The following is a 17,130-nucleotide window of genomic DNA, read 5'->3' as shown; positions in this document are numbered from 1 at the left end:
CTATAATTATTCTAGTTCTTCAGACACAGAGAAAATCAAGAGTCAGAAATCTTACTCAAGGTCACGAAGATATGTGGCAGGGTCAAAGTTTTGAAAACCAAGTTGGTTTGCTCTGAGAGCTGTTTACACAGCACCAACAATGCTCTGAAAAATTTCAGAGACACATTTTGTGAGAAAGTTATCACCAGTGACAGAAACAAAACAGGAGGCCCTACAATTCATTTCATGTGTGGGTGAAAAAAAGGGAATCTATTATGAAAATACACTGTATTTTATTTAAATAGTTTACCAACCAAAAAGTATTATACATACTTGGGCAGGGGGAAAGGAAATGGGATAGAGAAGATCTGATCTGTAACGCACAGACTGTTCACACCACTCCCCATACCAAAATATCCTTTTTACCCACCCTATCCCTCCACTGGATAACAACTACTTACAGATTTGAACACTGCTCAAAGACTGGGCATAACTGGTCTAAGAGCAACCACATCTCCTTTGATAAGAAATCAGTTAGGAATGGCCATGTGGCCTATCTCTGGCCAATAAGATGCAAGGTGAATTATTTTTGAAGAGATCAACAGGCAATGAGGATCTTTCTCCTACATGAAATGATCATCATCATTTACTATGCACTTATATGCCAGCTAAATTACACTAAGCAAACAGAGCAACCAGCCTTTAGAAAAAGCCAATACAGAACTGAGAAGAAAATGAATCCTTGATGAAACCTTAGATCAGCTGAATCAACCAATCCTGAAGGCTAGACTTCACATAGGAGCATATTTTTTATTATTTTAACCAATTTGAGTTGGAGTTCCTGAGGTTACAGCCTAAAAAGCATCTATACCAACACACTGTGCTAGAAAACAGCTTAATGTTGTGGAAAAGCCATCAGAGGTTCCACATTTATCCAGATGAAGGTGAAGTATTAGAAAAATGGAAAACCACCTAAAGGGGGATATCATTCCTTCTATTCCTACCTTCACTCATTCTGAATGCTAAGCACTTTAGTAATAAACTAAAATACCTCCTCCTCTTTGGCTAAAAATGTTCATGCCCAAATTCTTCTTAAAATAGATAATACTAGAGAGAGGGCTGAAAAAGCCAACATCAGGATGAGATAAAAATCAAATGAAACCTTCACACTCTAGGGACAAGAAATACCATGGACTCGTTAAAGGTAAAAGTCCCCCAAAAGAAGGCTGCCCTCACTTAAGGCAATTTTGCTAAGATCACCATGACTTGACTTTTTAGACTTTCTACCTGAACAAATAAAAGTGGTATGCAGGAATGTTCCCACTGAGCTTAAGTAGAACACTTTCAATCGGCCATGAAACACTGTTTCCCTTGATTAAAGGAGATTTTAAACATCGCCATCTTCATTTAAATGGAATTTTGCATCTTTAGAATTACTTAAGGTATCACTGTACTGATACACAGATAGTCGCATTCCATAATTTGGGACACATCTGATTGCTTTTCCCTTCAAATGTATTTCCTAAGCAACATTTACCAAACTGCTACCAAAAACACTTCTGCAACATAATAAACATGTGAAATGCTTAAATGTTTATTCTGTATTATAAGACATTTTAAGAGTCTTTGATAGCTAATAGAAACTGCAAAAAAATGTGAGGCAGCTTTACAAACTTATTTTCCAGTTCATATCCACTGACGTCCCACAGTATGGTGTCAGAAATGCTACTACTCTAAGATTGAGGAAAAGTGGTAACTTCCAGGCATCCCTCATTCTCCACACTACTTGCACTTACCCTGGAACCTATTCCTCGACTGCACTTACCTTCAACCACTGTGTGATCTAAATTCTTTGCAATCTACTGTTTTTAGTGTTTTTGGTTGTATCTCCCTCTCTCTTTAACATCATCAGCATTCTTTTAACTCATGTAAGGTAGAAACAGTACTTGCATAGTTTTCTACTTTAAAAATCTAGAACAATTAGACACTCTTGAGTAGTTTTTTTTATTTTTAACCGTCAGTAGTTCCTTATTAGTGAGCTCAAATTACAATCTACTTGAATGTCATTCTTTATCTCCCCAACCACCCCTCCTTTAGAATCAAGATAGTCTGCAACGGAGATTCAGAATACAACCACCATTATAAACAATAATCATAAATTCACAAAAACTTAAACTTTTTCCTAGAACTGCTACTCCTTTCAAAACATAATTCCTCTGTCGGGCAGGAAAGCACTATTTTCAGAAAAAGTCCAGCAAGACCTAAATTGATGGTTCAGATAGCATAAAAAAACTCAATGAAAAATTAAAAACTGGAGAAATATCACATTTCCATGGATACAAAGTTAATCAACAACATATCATCTTTTCCCACAATGTTTATGCTCACAAACCAACAGTCCAAATGCCTTGCAGAGAACACTCTTTTTTCTAATTTAAATGTAAGATGTGCTTCTGCTGGTAGAAGTACTGAGACCCATGGAAACAGATGGTCAATGATTGGGTCACAGATAAACATCCATTCAGAAGCATTCAGCTGGTTCTGAACTCTACAGTGGCAAATCATTTCTAGAGGAGTTATTTACATATCCAAACAGATTGAAACCTTCACCCTTTCCGATGACAGATCTTAGTTAAAACTACTTTTTTTTTAAAGTGTAATTGTATAATGTTACCATGGAAGTCTTAGCATAACTACTTTGTACCTTGAAACTCTACTTCACAGTTGATAAACAGTTCTGTCACCTGAATTTTCAAATTTTCTTTTAAAGTGCCAATATAAATTCCAACATTTCTCAATGCTCTAATAGTTAAGAAAAACAAAAACAAAAAAACCACAAAATTAAACATTGTATCTTGAAAAAACCCAACAACCTACCTTTAAACTAGACTCATAGTCTGTGTTCACTTTGAACATAAGCCCAAGTCGTAAATGAATTTCCTTGGCTCGACAAAAGCTGGGATCAACATAAAGCACCTCCTGAAATGCTTTAATTGCCCTGAAAGAATATAGACATAAGATATCTTAACTTTTTAACACGTGCATGAATTCTTGCTTGGTAGTACATTGAAACTTCTGTTTTATGCAATATTGTTTTAAAGGAAATGTTGGTTTTGTAAAAATGTTAATAAATACTAAAAAAGTAAAATTGAAAAGGGGCATATGGACCTTTTATATAATTAAATGTATATAATCTAATTTGATATAAAGCGGAAGGAAGATATGTTGAATTTATTCTAAATTATTCAAACAGACAGTATTTCATGGTTTAATCAAATTATCAGTAGAAATAACTGATTTCATTGTTTCTGAAATTTCCTAGGGGAAAACAGGGTGGGGCAGACAGGAAAGTTTTTAAGGATATGGGATTAATCTTGTTTCTGGTCTACTCTATAAAAATAAGTCTTCTTTCTAAAAGTTTACATTTTTGTCTTTCATATTTAGGCTTACAAACCATCTGTACCTTATCTTTTATACTATGTGCGGTTAAGAGACAGTCTTCATATTTTCCAAACTGATATCCAATAGTACCTGCACCATTTGTAGAAATGACCATCCTTACTCCAAAACTCTATGTTGCTACTTTGGCCTAAATCAAATATCCATATTTGTGTAGGTCTATTTCTCTATTCCATTCCACTTTTCTTCGTCTATCGGTTCATCTTTGCCCCAAATTCACGTTGTATCTTTTATAAAAGGTTTTGATCACCAATAGAACAAGTTCAGGGGTTGGGGAAAGAAACACTTTTCATTGAATACATTATTATATTGTTTAACTTGATCATATGACTGTATTACCTACTCGAAAATAAATATTAAAATAATGACAAAGAAAAATGTCTACTTTGAATTTTGAAGGTTATATCAGATATAACAGTATATTCAGTATCATTTTAGGTTCCTCTACATGATTTAAAGCTTCTTCCAAGCACAAGCTAATATATTCTTTGCAAAACTTTTAATCAATTATCTCTACCCCTACAGACCTTAAAGTGGCTATTTAGAATCTTAGATGCTTTCAAAACAAAAACAATCTTTTGTATAAAATAGTTCAAAACATCATAGCCACAAAATAGAGCAAAATAATACTTCATGTATTTAGTAACTTTACTTTCATCAATTCATACATTATTTACTTCCCAAAAAAGATGTGAATGGTTATGTACACTTTTACTATAAAATTAAGAGTCCTAAAAGGTAGTGTTTATTGCAGATGGCAGTGAGGGGTGGAACACAGGTCTGGCATCAGACACCTTTACCCTGATTATAACAGTACTTAACTTTCTTCTGAAGGGGAGCTGGGTATGCATCTGTTAGGTGGCTTTTTAAGTAGGTGGGGTATGTGTGTTATTATCTGATGTATATAGGCTTTGAGGCAGGAGAGGAGAGTTAAAGGACTGACAGGCAAAAACTGTGGTAAATTACCATTCTCATTTAAAGGCAGCTTCCTACTTAATCAATGTACACTTAGGGGTTGGGGCAAGTCACATGTTTGGAAAAGGCATCGAAAGGGTTAGGACGAGGACAACTGCAGCAATAAATGGTGCCAATTAAAACATATGGTGTGACTGGGAAAGGGTATACAAAGGCTTTTAGAAACTTCTGGGGAGACAGCAGTGTTTTATTTCTTGATAGAGGTGGTGATTACATGAATGTTTATTTTATAACAACATGTTAAGATATACAATGATGATTTATGCATTTTTCTGTAAGTATGTTATATTTTATAATAATAAAATTATGGATAATGCTTCTTAACCTTATAGGACCAGAAAACTCTCTAATGGAATGGGTCAGAACTAAGCAATGTCCACACATGCCAATAAAAAACCCAGGCAGGCCTGAGTCAAAGATATGAAAGAAAAAGAATGAAAGTGGAAAAGAAGAAATAAAGAAATAATAAATAATTCAGGAAAGGAAAAAGGCGTAACAAAGGGTTATGTCAGGAAGAGAAGGAGAAGGAACACAGTATAGTAACAGCCCCTCAGGTGCAATATTTCCTACTCTCAGTTTCTATTTCTAGCCTTTTCCCTAAACATAGTATTTGTGGATATGTTTTACTCCATGGGTGCCTTTAGCACAGACATCTTTTCCACTTAGTTCACAATGTCACACGGGCACAAAGACACATGGGTTTAACATGTTCTCTATGTCTGTTAACAAACTGGGGTAAAAAAAACACGATTAATCTATAAGCAAAAACACATGTTCCAAATAACAGTAGTCGTCTACGTTTACTCCTTAGGGACTATTAAGTGCCCAGGACAAGGTGCAACCTATATATATAAAATCAAAGTTCTCCTCGTTGTTCTTTCTAAGTTTATCTCTAATTGAAAACCTTATAGACCCAATCTTCTGCTTCTGTATCTCATTACTAGATTACTGAAATAGTGTCCCTAAGGACTTTCCTTGCTCTGCTCTGGCTTGTACATATTCCCTCAAACGTGTGGCTCCTGTGATTGCCTAACAATTATGATACTATAAATAAAATCTCCATGTTGCACTTAAGATGGGTGAGCAGTACCTATTCAACTCCATTTCTTCTTATGCCCCTACTATTGCTCCTCCTCAGCTATAAACTGGCTTATCTCAGGAATTCTTAAATACTGGTTCTCTTGACTTCACTGCTTTTCCTTACTAATTCTCCTGATCTATAATATTTTGATTCATCTGCTCCCCTCTAAACCCACTATTATCGTCAAGACACACCACCCAAACTGGTCAACCACAATTTCTGCTTAGTGTAAACCAGCAGTTAGGTCTACTTTACAATCAAATCATTTCATTCACTACCTATCAATGTGCTGTCTCCAGTTTTTCCAAGTGTATTCCTTGAGGCCTATATTTCTCTTCTACGTTTAATATCCTAAAATTATACAGCAAAGGGTTTAAATTTAATAGATGTTTACTGGTGCCATCACATTTACAGTTAATTGATGGGACTTCTTTACTGATCAGTTCTTCTAACACAAAACACATTATTCAAACATGTAAGTTCATTTCCTTTTCTAAACTTTTCCATGTTCCTCTCCTGTGTGCGTCTTCAGGTTTCTCCATCCCAAGAAAAACAAATAAGTAAATAAATAAGAAATAAAAACACTGGGGGAGGGGGAGAAGGAAGTAGAAGGGAAGGTGGATTTGGAGTTAAGAGTTTAGAGTTGGAGTTGAGGGAGTGGGAGGGTAGAGAAAATAGGTTAACACTCAGACTACATTCTAATTTTGGTCATCAGCTTACTGCATTCATATTTCACCAAAATGCAGGTGGCCAGAACATGATCTCTATGGCACAAACTAGACTAAATCATTAACACATTCAATTTCCGTAACCTCAGAATTCTAACTGATGGAATTTTAGAACATGAGAAATAGCTACCAGAAACCATAAATACTTTTATGATACAATTCCCTGGAAAGGTTTACAGTTTTCAAATACTTAAAGCATATTCTCTAATGAAACAAAAGAAATGCACACTGCTCTGCATAGTACCACTGGCATTTTTCTTAAAATCTGAAAAATATAGTTTTTATATCATCAAAATAGTTTCTACAGATTTTCAGTTTAAAGGTATTTTTCATTTAATGTTTGCCACTGTTAACCATTATAAAAAGAAAATGATATAAAGCTAAAACCTCAATAACGCTACCTACAAAAAACATATACATGTGCTGAATATATTTCACAATGGTCATTTTTAGTAAGACTTCTACAAAGTCATTTTTAAAGCCTCCTCTAAAACCATAGTAAAAATAATAGTATTAATATTCTTAGCACAGTTCCAGTATATTTGGGAAGACACATAATAAAACTTTAAGTTGGCTGGGCATGGTGGCTCATACCTGTAATCCCAGCACTTTGGGAGGCCAAGGTGGGTGGATCATGAGGTCAAGAAATAGAGACCATCCTGGCCAACATGGTAAAACCTCATCTCTACTAAAAATACAAAAATTAGCTGGGCGTGGTGGCGCATGCCTGTAGTCCCAGCTACTCGGGAGGCTGAGGCAGAAGAATAGCTTGAATCCAGGAGGCAGAGGTCGCAGTGAGCCATGATTGTGCCACTGCACTCCAGCCTGGCAACAGAGTGAGACTCCGTCTCAAATAAATAAATAAATACATAAATAAAATAAAATAAATAAAACTTTAAGTTCTCTGAGGCTAATAAGCTGAACCAGAGATTTCTCACAGAGATATATGAAGGGATAAATCAACTAATTCCACAAATTTTCATACTAATAAAAGAATATTTTAGCTCTAATTTAGTTATAACACATACATACACAACACAGATATACATATATTAGGAAATTTAGAAGTTGTTTCTAAATAGTTAGAAACATTTGATGAAGTAAGAGACAGGTAGGTAAGATTTTAAAAGGTGGAGATGGAAGAAGGGAAAAGTCACATAGGTAAAAAAAAAAAATGCTTAAGATGTTTTCAGGGAAACGTTAATACACTGTGACTGGCACAAAGAATATATTAATATTTAGGGGAGCAGTAGGCTAGAAGGATCATTTGAGGTTGAATCAGAAATGACCTTAAATGTGAGGCTAAATTAGAAATGTCATACCCTGGATTATTCACACTGACAGTTGCTAATATATCACCTGTCCTGGTTCTTTTCTCCTCTCAAGGCACTCTTCATTTCATCACTTCAGGAGTGGGATTATTTTCCTTCCCCTACCCTATTGCAAGATTTATGTTTTTATTCACAATTTCCCTGAAGCCTAATTAATCAAAGCCCTTCCAAAATTTATCTGGCAATCTATGTATCACTGTTTAAGTGTAACTTTATCAGAACTGCCTTAAATCCGCTAGTTATTTTCCAAAATAAAAGTATATATAATAAACTCAAAACATGTTAACATCAACTGCTTAATTTCAATGGAAATATAAGAGTATGTTTGTATCATGATAGCTCAAAAATACAATGTTTGCCAGGCTCCATGCTAGACAAGCCTCAGAATCAATGGTATCACCATGCATTAGGTCTATGTTGCATTATTCTTTCATTCCATCAAAAAGCTGTAAGAACATCATTAAAACCACTATTATTTTTCTTTACTGAACCCAAAGCAGTGACTATACAGGAGAGTAGAAATCCCTACACCCCTAAGAACACTTGTGACTAGTACAGTGCTATGAAAATGAATCCTACAGAAACTTTACACCAGGCTCCGTGGCTCACACCTATAACCCCAGCACTCTGGGAGGCCAAGGCAGGAGGATTGCTTGAGCCTAGGGGTTCGAGACCAGCCTGGGCAACACAGTGAGACCTCATCTCTACAAAAAAAAATACAAAAAATTAGCCAGGCATAGTGGTTCAAGCCTTCAAGCCTGTAGTCCAAGCTACTCGGGAGGCTGAGGTAGAAGGATCACTAGAGCCCCAGGAGGTTGAGACTTCAGTGGGCCGTGATTGTGCCACTACACTCCAGCCTGGGTGACAGACTGAGATCCTGTCTCAGAAAAAAAAAGAAAAGAAAAGAGAAAAGAAGAGAAAAGAAAAAAGAATACTAGTAATTTGTTAATATTTCTGTCTTTCTGAATTCATTTCTACCTCACTCTCCTAATCCTTTTTTATGTCAAAGTAATAATTATCACATTTCCTTATTAGGCCTGTCAATTATATTTGGAGGCTTCATTTCCAAAATCCTATGCTTCTAGCACAGTATCTCTTACATTTGCTGCCATAAGACCATTCTGATATTGATCAATGGAAAGAAGGAAAAAGGTTACAGGACAGAGATAGTTAATAAGGATTCTTAGGAAGATATATTTAGAGAGATGGCTATAAGCTATACAAGGAAGAATGATTTCTATTGTACTGACTTTACTTTTTCCCCCAACTATCTTTTTTTAGTCTAACTTTTCCTTGCTTTGTATTTCACTTACTCTAACCCTAGGATATAGGTTTCCTTCCAAAGGCAAGGAGCTCAGTTCAAGGTACCCCCTAGCAATGAGCCACCTTAATGAATAAGAACAAGTGAATGCAGGGGCTTGCATGAATGCATGCACATGTAAAGGAATGGCTTTTTAGAGACTGATTTCTAGCACTCTGCTGCATATATTTTACACTCTGCTTCTATGTCTTCCTTTATCCTTCTGGACATCTTTTAAGTTTGGTCCCAGATTACTGAGTAAAATAACAGCGTAGCTGTTACCGTAAGTCCAATGAGGATGGAACAGTTGATTGGGCTCCTCTGTCTAAGAAGAGGCCGCAACTGATACTGGAAAAACTGACCAAAGAACTGAACTATCTAGAGGCTGACCAACAAAATCAACTCTGAAATAAAAAATAGGTAGCATAACATGACAATAGGTTAACAGTAACACTATAGTTAATAAAATTCCTCTCAATATTTTAAGTCACCAACTCAGACACACGTTGGTCACACACATTATCATAAAATGCTTAACCTCATCAAATGCCAACAGACACAATTAGCAAATACCAAATTTTACTTAAATTATAAATGTACCAGAGATACAACACTCTGAAACATCACAGGCAGATTCTTCATGCTGACAATACAAAACAAAAACCCATACTCATCCCTAGAAACATTTCTCAATAGATCCCAAAGAACCTGACATGTGACTAAAAAATTCCTGATCCCAGTAATCAGCAAGTATCTACAAATAAAACACAAAAGTAGTTTTAACCTAAATAAGTTCCAATCAATTAAGGCTGTACTCTAAAACTATCACCAAGCACCTACCCCATACTTTCTAATTTTATAGCTGTTAAAGAAATAGCAAGTTAAAGCAAAAATGTGAGGCAAATTTGTGAAAGAACATTTGATTAGCAAGAGAAAAACACAGCCAGAGTGAATTCATAAGATAGGGTGTGAGGTGTATCATTTTAGGAAGCAGCTGTAAGAATTGAAACTCAAGACATGAGAAAATGATGGTAACCAGAACAGGATCAACAGAGCAGGGGGCACTTATTAATGCAGACATTGCATTGTCCTTATATCATTCAGTTTCATTTCTTAGGTCAACTGAAAAATATAGAAATCATATGTAGATAAGGAATCACAGCTACAAGCCTGCTAACTTAACACGGCCACATGCTTATTAAAGCAAACAACACTGGAACTACTGACAGGTTCACCTCTTTACTAATTTTATGTTCTTAATCCCAGTACATAGGGAGGCTTACAAATTGCCATAGGTATGCGAAAACTGGCTGGTATGAGGTAGAACAGAAGAGTTCCTCCCCTCAGGTTTCACCTAAACTATTTCTAGTTGGCCATAAAGATTATATCAATGTGCTCAAGTGAACAATGACAAATACTGATTAAATAATAACCACCTATCAATCTTAAAACCTGGGGACAGAGTACAATAAAAATATTTGATTGGAGACTATGAGCATAAGCTTGCTTCTGCTACTCAACAGTTATGTAATACTGACTGACACACACACACACACACACACACACACACACACCCTTGCTTTCTCCATCTACAAAATTAAGGGGGGGAAACTAAATTATCTCTAAGACTACTTCCAATTCTAAAAGTTTAGAATTTTGAATTCTATAAGTAGGCTATTAAAGAAACTGAAAGATTTTAAAACAGTCCTAATCTATCTTTGGTTTTAAATACAATACACTGAACATGAAATTAGGAGGCTTTATTTAGGATAATTTAATAGAGAATAAAATTACAAAGCTTCTTCATAAAAATCAATTATACCTTTCTAAGATTTACAAAGAAAACCAGTGATCTCAATCATTATAATACACTATATACATACAGGTATTCTCTAACAAAGCAGTGCTTCCACACATGATCAAAAGCCAACAAGACCAAAAGCTAAGAGGGAAGAAAAAGGATACTTGGAAAAACCATCCATGTATAAAGCCTCCTCTTTAGGGAAACCATACAAAATCATTGTCAAAGCATATGTAAACGTTCTGTAATAAGTATTCAGGGTGCCCAATAGGTATATGACAGAGTTGTAACATTTTGCCACTCAACCACCTTCCTTTGGACTCCCACGGAATTCACCCGTGAGCTTAAAATTCTGGAGCACAGAAGGGACTCCGAAAAGGTCAGATACGCTAAAAATAAAAAATGTCACCAGGTGTAGTGGCTCACACCTGTAATCCTAGCATTTTGGGAGGCTGAGGTGGGCGAATCACTTGAGGTCAGGAGTTCGACACCAGACTGGCCAACATGGTAAAACTCCGTCACTACTAAAAATACAAAAACATTAGCCAGGCATGGTGGCGGGCGCCTGTAATCCCAGCTACTTGGGGGGCTCAGGCAGGAGAATCACTTGAACCCGGGAGGCGAAGGTTGCAGTGAGCCAAGATCGTGCCACTGCACTCCAGCCTGGGTGACAGAGCAAGACTCTGACCAAAAAAATTTAAAAAAAAATCTACATTGGGTTTACATTTTATAAAATGTACTGTATCTCACTTGATCATCAAAACTCTATAGGAAAGGTATGTGACTGCTATGTAGTTTTGCTTTTTAAACAAATGATGAGGCCGGCGTGGGGGCTCATGCCTGTAAATCTCAGCACTTTGGGAGGCGGAGGTGGGAGTATGCCCTGAGGCCAGGAGTTCAAAACCAGACTGGGCAACATAGAGGGAGGTCCCATCTCTACAAATAAAAACAAATTCGCTGGGCATGGTGGCATGTGCCTGTGGTCCCAGCTACTTGGGAGGCTAAGGTGGAAGGATTGCTTGAACACAGTAGATTGAGACTACAGTGAGCTGCAATCACACCACTGCACTCCAGCCTGGGCAACAGAGTGAGACCCTGTCTCAAAAAATAAATAAATAAAATAAAATAAAATAAAATACAAATAAACTAATGAGGAAACAGACCTAGAGAAGTTATTTAACTCAAGGTCAAACTAAGTGGCAATGCTGTGACAACAATACCAATCTTTCAACTAAAACTATATGCCTTTTTTTCCCCCATTAGTGCATACTATTGTTTGGTAAACAGAAAAACAACAATGGGGCAAAGGCCATAATATTACAGGGTACTACACTTTACAGTTTAGAAAATCTTATATATTATTATATTTAATCTCCAACTCTGAAGTGGTACTATTCTACAGATAACTGAGAGTTTATGAGTTGGTGCCTAGTTACTGGATATTGGAAAGTGCTATCTGGTATGTGGAAGGAAGAAGTGGTCAATCTCGTCTAGAAGTCTGAAAACTAGCCATCATAGACCATTTACCCACATATCTTGACTTCTGAGATCATAGTGATTTACCAGTTCAAATAACTTAGGGAACATCAGTCCATAATGAATGACTGAGAAATTCCAAAAAGCTTTCTAATCTAAGCCTTCTTCAACAGAATCTTATACTAGATTCTTTCAGGAAAACATACAACTCTAAAAATCTAAGGTGAGCCAACACCCTTCAAGGAACAATCTAATCATTTCAAGAAATTACTGAAAAGTGTAGGTTTAATGACACTAAATTTTGTATTTATTACACACACACACAAAAATCAAGCACAAACAAAACAAGCAAACAAGCCATTTACTGAAAACGACTGAATTACTGGTTTTATGTCAACTTACCACTGAAATGCATTATAATGGAAGTAGACCAAACCAAGACCATATAAAAAGGCAGCATTCTGTAAAGGAAGGGAAAAAGATTTTTAGGAAAAATACTTGTATCTAACATATATGATGTTATTATTGTAAAATACGGTATCCAAGATGTTTTAAGTCCTAAAATTCTATCATGCATACAATATATTTTTAAAACACCAAAATAACAGTGATCAGATGGCACAGATTCCAATCAACTTAGAGAGGCATTCCAGCCCTGAAATAAAAATATTTACTAGCAGAAATTCTATGGTCAAATCTAAAATTAAAAATCTATTCTTCAGGAATAAGAAAATGCTCAGCCTATGTTATCCTATTCCCTCTTGCTTGCATCTACATTCTTTCTCTGGTTCTTTCTGCTTCTTGAATTGGATTTAATTTTATATTTAGTACTGCCAGGAAGGTAGAATTCAAAGGAAATGCACGATATAAACCTAAAACAAATTTTAGTATTAAGAAAAATAGTATCATGCCAATCATCACCTAGGCATTAACATCTTGTGCTTTAAATATCATTGACTCCTTCTGCAGTATGAAACAAGACATGTGTCAACACTTATCCTGACTAACTTTGACCTCTGGACTCCAAATAGGAACCAGCTATTTATATAATTTATATAACTCCATGTTTTTTTCTTTCTCTCTTTTTTTTTTTAAGAGACAAAGTCTCGCTCTGTCACCCCAACGCAATCACAGCTCACTGCAGCCTCAAACTCCTGGGCTCAAGCAATCCTCCCACCTTAGTCTCCTAAGTAGCTGGGACTAAAGGCATGTGACACCATGCCCAGCTCCTACTTCTTATTTTCAAAAACAGCAAATGTTTGAGTACCCAGTATATGTTTTATCAATAACCAAGCAAATCTATTTTAGTAAATCTTCCCTACTAAAAAAGGTAAAGCTTTCATACTGATCTTTGTGAACAAATTTCTTCTTCGAAATTATAAGTATCAAATTACAAATGTCTCTGATTTCTAAAACTTCAAAATTTTAACTATTATTACAATGCTTGTCATGCTGCCTGCGTTGCATCTCCCAAGAAAGACTGTGAGATAAAGGTTTTTGTACAAGTACTTTGAGAAGTATCCGAGGAAATACCTTTAATGAAGTAAAGAAGTGAGTCAGGAAAGGAAAGTATGCCAATAAAGGATGCATTATGGAGCTGATTATGACTCTAGGCAACTGGGACTCAAGCCTGCTGGAGATCTCTGGAAGACAGTATGGAACATTTCTCGGAGTCATCTTGCCCTAAGTATGAAGGAACTAGGGTAATTACACTACAACTTCTGTAATTCATTATTTGAGAAAAAGAATCAATGATGTTTAAAGCCCAAAATGTAAACAGCTTGTCAGAGGCATTTGAACCAGAAGAACTCCATCTTGAATAAGGGCTGGGTAACATAAGACTGTGACCTACTGAGCTGCATTCCCAGGAGGTTAGGCATTCTTAGTCGCAGGATGAGACTGGAGGTTGGCACAAGATACAGGTCACAAAGACCTTGCTGATAACAACAGGTTGCAGTAAAGAAGCCAGCCAAAAGCCACCGAAACCAAGATGGCAACAAAAGTGACCTCTGGTCGTCCTCACTGCTCATTATACACTAATTATAATGCATTAGTATGCCAAAAGACACTCCTAGCAGCATTATGACAACGTCAGAACTCTGTAAGGTCTAAAAAGGTGAGGAACCCTCAGTTCCGGGAATTGCCCACTGCTTTCCTGGAAAACTAATGAATAATTCACCCCTTGTTTAGCATATAATCAAGAAATAAGTGTAAGTATTGTCAGTTGAGCAGGTATTCCTTTACTTTCTTAATAAACTTGCTTTCACTTTACTCTAGATTATCCTCAAATTCTTTCTTGCGTGAGATCCAACCTGGGGTTTGGATCAGGACCCCTTTCCAGTAACAAGCTGAGTGACTTTTCCTGCTTTTTAAAAATGCTAAAATTTGTCCTAAAATTATATTGTGCATTTCCTTTGAATTCTAAGTATCTTTCTAGAAACACTAAGTTTCTTAAATACATTGTCAAATGTAAAAAGATGGTAATTTCATTTTATTAAGTCCTCATTACTCCCAATTTTCTGAATGAGGAAATTATATTACAGAAGTATTCACAAATTCCAGGAGTCACAAAGGTCTCAGACAGCATCCATTTTTAAAGTTCCTGTTTAAATTTTTTTTTAATTTTAAATTTAGTTGAAACTGTTTTTAATCAGGATCATTCATCTACTATCCCACCCCCTGAAATAATCTGAGCATTTACTAGGTGCCAGGGACAATACTCAAGGGTTAAACAAACCAATCTGAATAAAATATACTTCCTCTGCTCTCAAGAAGTACACAATCTAGAGGGTGGGGTAGAGGAGGCATGGATATTCAGAATGTGGTAAAAGTGGTAATAGTTAATCCAGAGTCATTTAGTGTTCTACCTAAAAAGTCAAGATTTGAAAGACAATGGGGGTGTGGGGGTGAGGGTGGTTGTGAAAGGAAAGGGAGCAACATCTTAACATCTATTTAGGCAACTGCCTGGACAGGGTGGGGTGAGCGTACAATAGAAATATGAGTTATTAAGAAGCATTTCTGATTTCGGGACACACTGTACATTCTCCCAACTTCATTCTTCTCCCTCTAGGAAATCTTATTCAATCCCCACCACCCTATAAATGCTATCAATCATTCAAGATCCATTTAAGTGCCACCTTCCCTATGAAAGCTTTGCTTCCTGTCCCACCTCAAACTAGAGGTGATTTTTCCAACCTCTAAATTTGGTCTTACTGCAACGTCTCTATCATCTGACATTATTATGTAACAGTAAAAACTTAGTTTTATGCAATATCTAACATCAACTCTTTCAAAAGGTTCTAAAACACCTTATGAGGTGGTAGAGGCCTTCACTTATAGAATGAAGAAACTGAATCAGAGAATAAGCAATTTACTCAAGGAAACAGGTACTAAGCAACAGATATAGGAACTGAAGCTAGGTCAGTCTCCAGAGCTCACTCTTAACTATTATACCATGTATTTGTTATTTGTGTGTTGACTAAACTCCATCCGATCAAATAAAAATGCCATAAAGGCAGGAGTGATCACTGCCTGTATTCCTTGTTATCACCTAGCACAGGGTGCACTTCCATAGAGTAGATGCCCAAAGATTTACTAATCGAATCACCCAGTACAAGGGGACTTCAAAAAGTTCGTGGAAAAAAAACAGAATTAAAAGATAAAAATATAAACATTATTTCTCAACATAAGCTCCATCAAGTTCAAGACACATTTGTAAGCAATGATACCGGCCATTTAGTCCAGCCCTAAACAACTGAGGGGTCCTGGGGATGTAGCCATGTCAATGCAGTCTTTTTTACATTATTTACTGAAGAAAAAAGTGGGTGCCCTTTAAAGATTTTTTAAAATTAGGAAACAAAAATAAGCCGGAAGGAGCCAAATCAGGACTGTATCATTTCCCATGAAAATTCTCAAAATATTGCCCTTGTTTGATGAGAGGACTGAGTAGAGGCACTGCCCTGGTGAGGCTTTCCTGGGCATTTTTCTGCTAAAGCTTTGGCATTCTTAAAACATACTCATAATAAGCAGAGGTTATTATCATTCTTTGGCTCCCCGGAAAGTCAACAAGCAAAATGCCTTGAGAATCCCAAAAAACTGTTGTCATGATCTGTGCTCTTGACCGGTCCATTTTCACTATGACTGGATCAATTTCTACCTCTTGGTAGCCATTGCTTTGATTGTGCTTTGTCATTAAGATCATACTGATAAAGCCAAGTTTCACCTCCTGTTACAATCCTTTGAAGAAATGCTCAGGATCTCTTTTTTTTTTTTTTTTTTTTTTGAGATACAGTCTTGCTTTGTCCCCAGGCTGGAGTGCAGCGGTGCGATCTTGGCTCACTGTAACCTCCGCCTCCGGGGTTCAAGCAATTCTCCTGACTCAGTCTCCCAAGTAGCTGGGACTACAGGTGCGTGCCACCATGCTCTTAGATGTGAGTTCTAAATTTCTTTTCAAAGAATCAATATGTCAGTATGTTCAATTCTTTACCTTCTACTTTTGAACTTCCTCATAAAGCAACCTTTTTCGATTACCTGCTCCACCCTGACTCATTTCAATCACCTGCTCCACCCTGACTCATTCCGATTACTGATTGCACCCTGACTCATTATCTGCTCGGTCATAACCATTTTTTCCCGCCAAACCACTCACCCCGTCACTCTCTTTAAATCAGCCAACTGGAATTAGTTTAGCCTGGGCAGTCTAACCCTAGCCAATAGGGGAATGACACAGCAGTAGGGGCTACGTGTGTCAGGGATAAGAACGCCCTTCCCTCCGTCGTCCAAGTGTGTGCTCACCATTGCTCCTTCTGTAAGGGCACACCCTTCTATAGAAGTATCTTGCCTTGCTGAGAATTAAAAAGAAAATTTTATATTCGAGTGCTATTTCTTTTGCAGCACCAAAACTTTATGTATAACAATTTGGGGGCTCACCCATGATTACATTCCCCTCCCGACAGTCTCTGGTTCTCGCTCATGAGGAGGCATGCCCCGCCCCTTGTGGT

The 17,130-nt window shown here is 36.7% G+C and overlaps 1 protein-coding gene across 23 annotated transcripts in view; it reads right to left on the bottom strand.

Annotated features, from left to right (window-relative positions):
* Positions 1 to 17,130, bottom strand: part of KDM6A (lysine demethylase 6A) — a 239,873-nt gene that overhangs the window by 86,205 nt on the left and 136,538 nt on the right. For all 23 annotated transcript variants that reach the window (XR_008654905.2, XM_055269081.2, XM_055269068.2 and 20 more), the window contains 2 exons: positions 12,533 to 12,591; positions 2,857 to 2,977 (listed from right to left, as the gene is read on the bottom strand). Coding sequence is in view for 22 of the 23 variants with exons in the window: in XM_055269081.2 (XP_055125056.1) it covers positions 2,857 to 2,977; positions 12,533 to 12,591 (180 nt within the window). In the remaining variant the exon portion in view is untranslated. The remainder of the gene's footprint in view (positions 1 to 2,856; positions 2,978 to 12,532; positions 12,592 to 17,130) is intronic.

The sequence above is a fragment of the Symphalangus syndactylus genome, chromosome X, assembly GCF_028878055.3.
Source record: "Symphalangus syndactylus isolate Jambi chromosome X, NHGRI_mSymSyn1-v2.1_pri, whole genome shotgun sequence".
Taxonomy (NCBI): Eukaryota; Metazoa; Chordata; class Mammalia; order Primates; family Hylobatidae; genus Symphalangus; species Symphalangus syndactylus.
The sequence above is the reverse complement of the archived record's forward strand: the minus strand, read 5'-3'. Positions and strand labels throughout refer to the sequence as shown.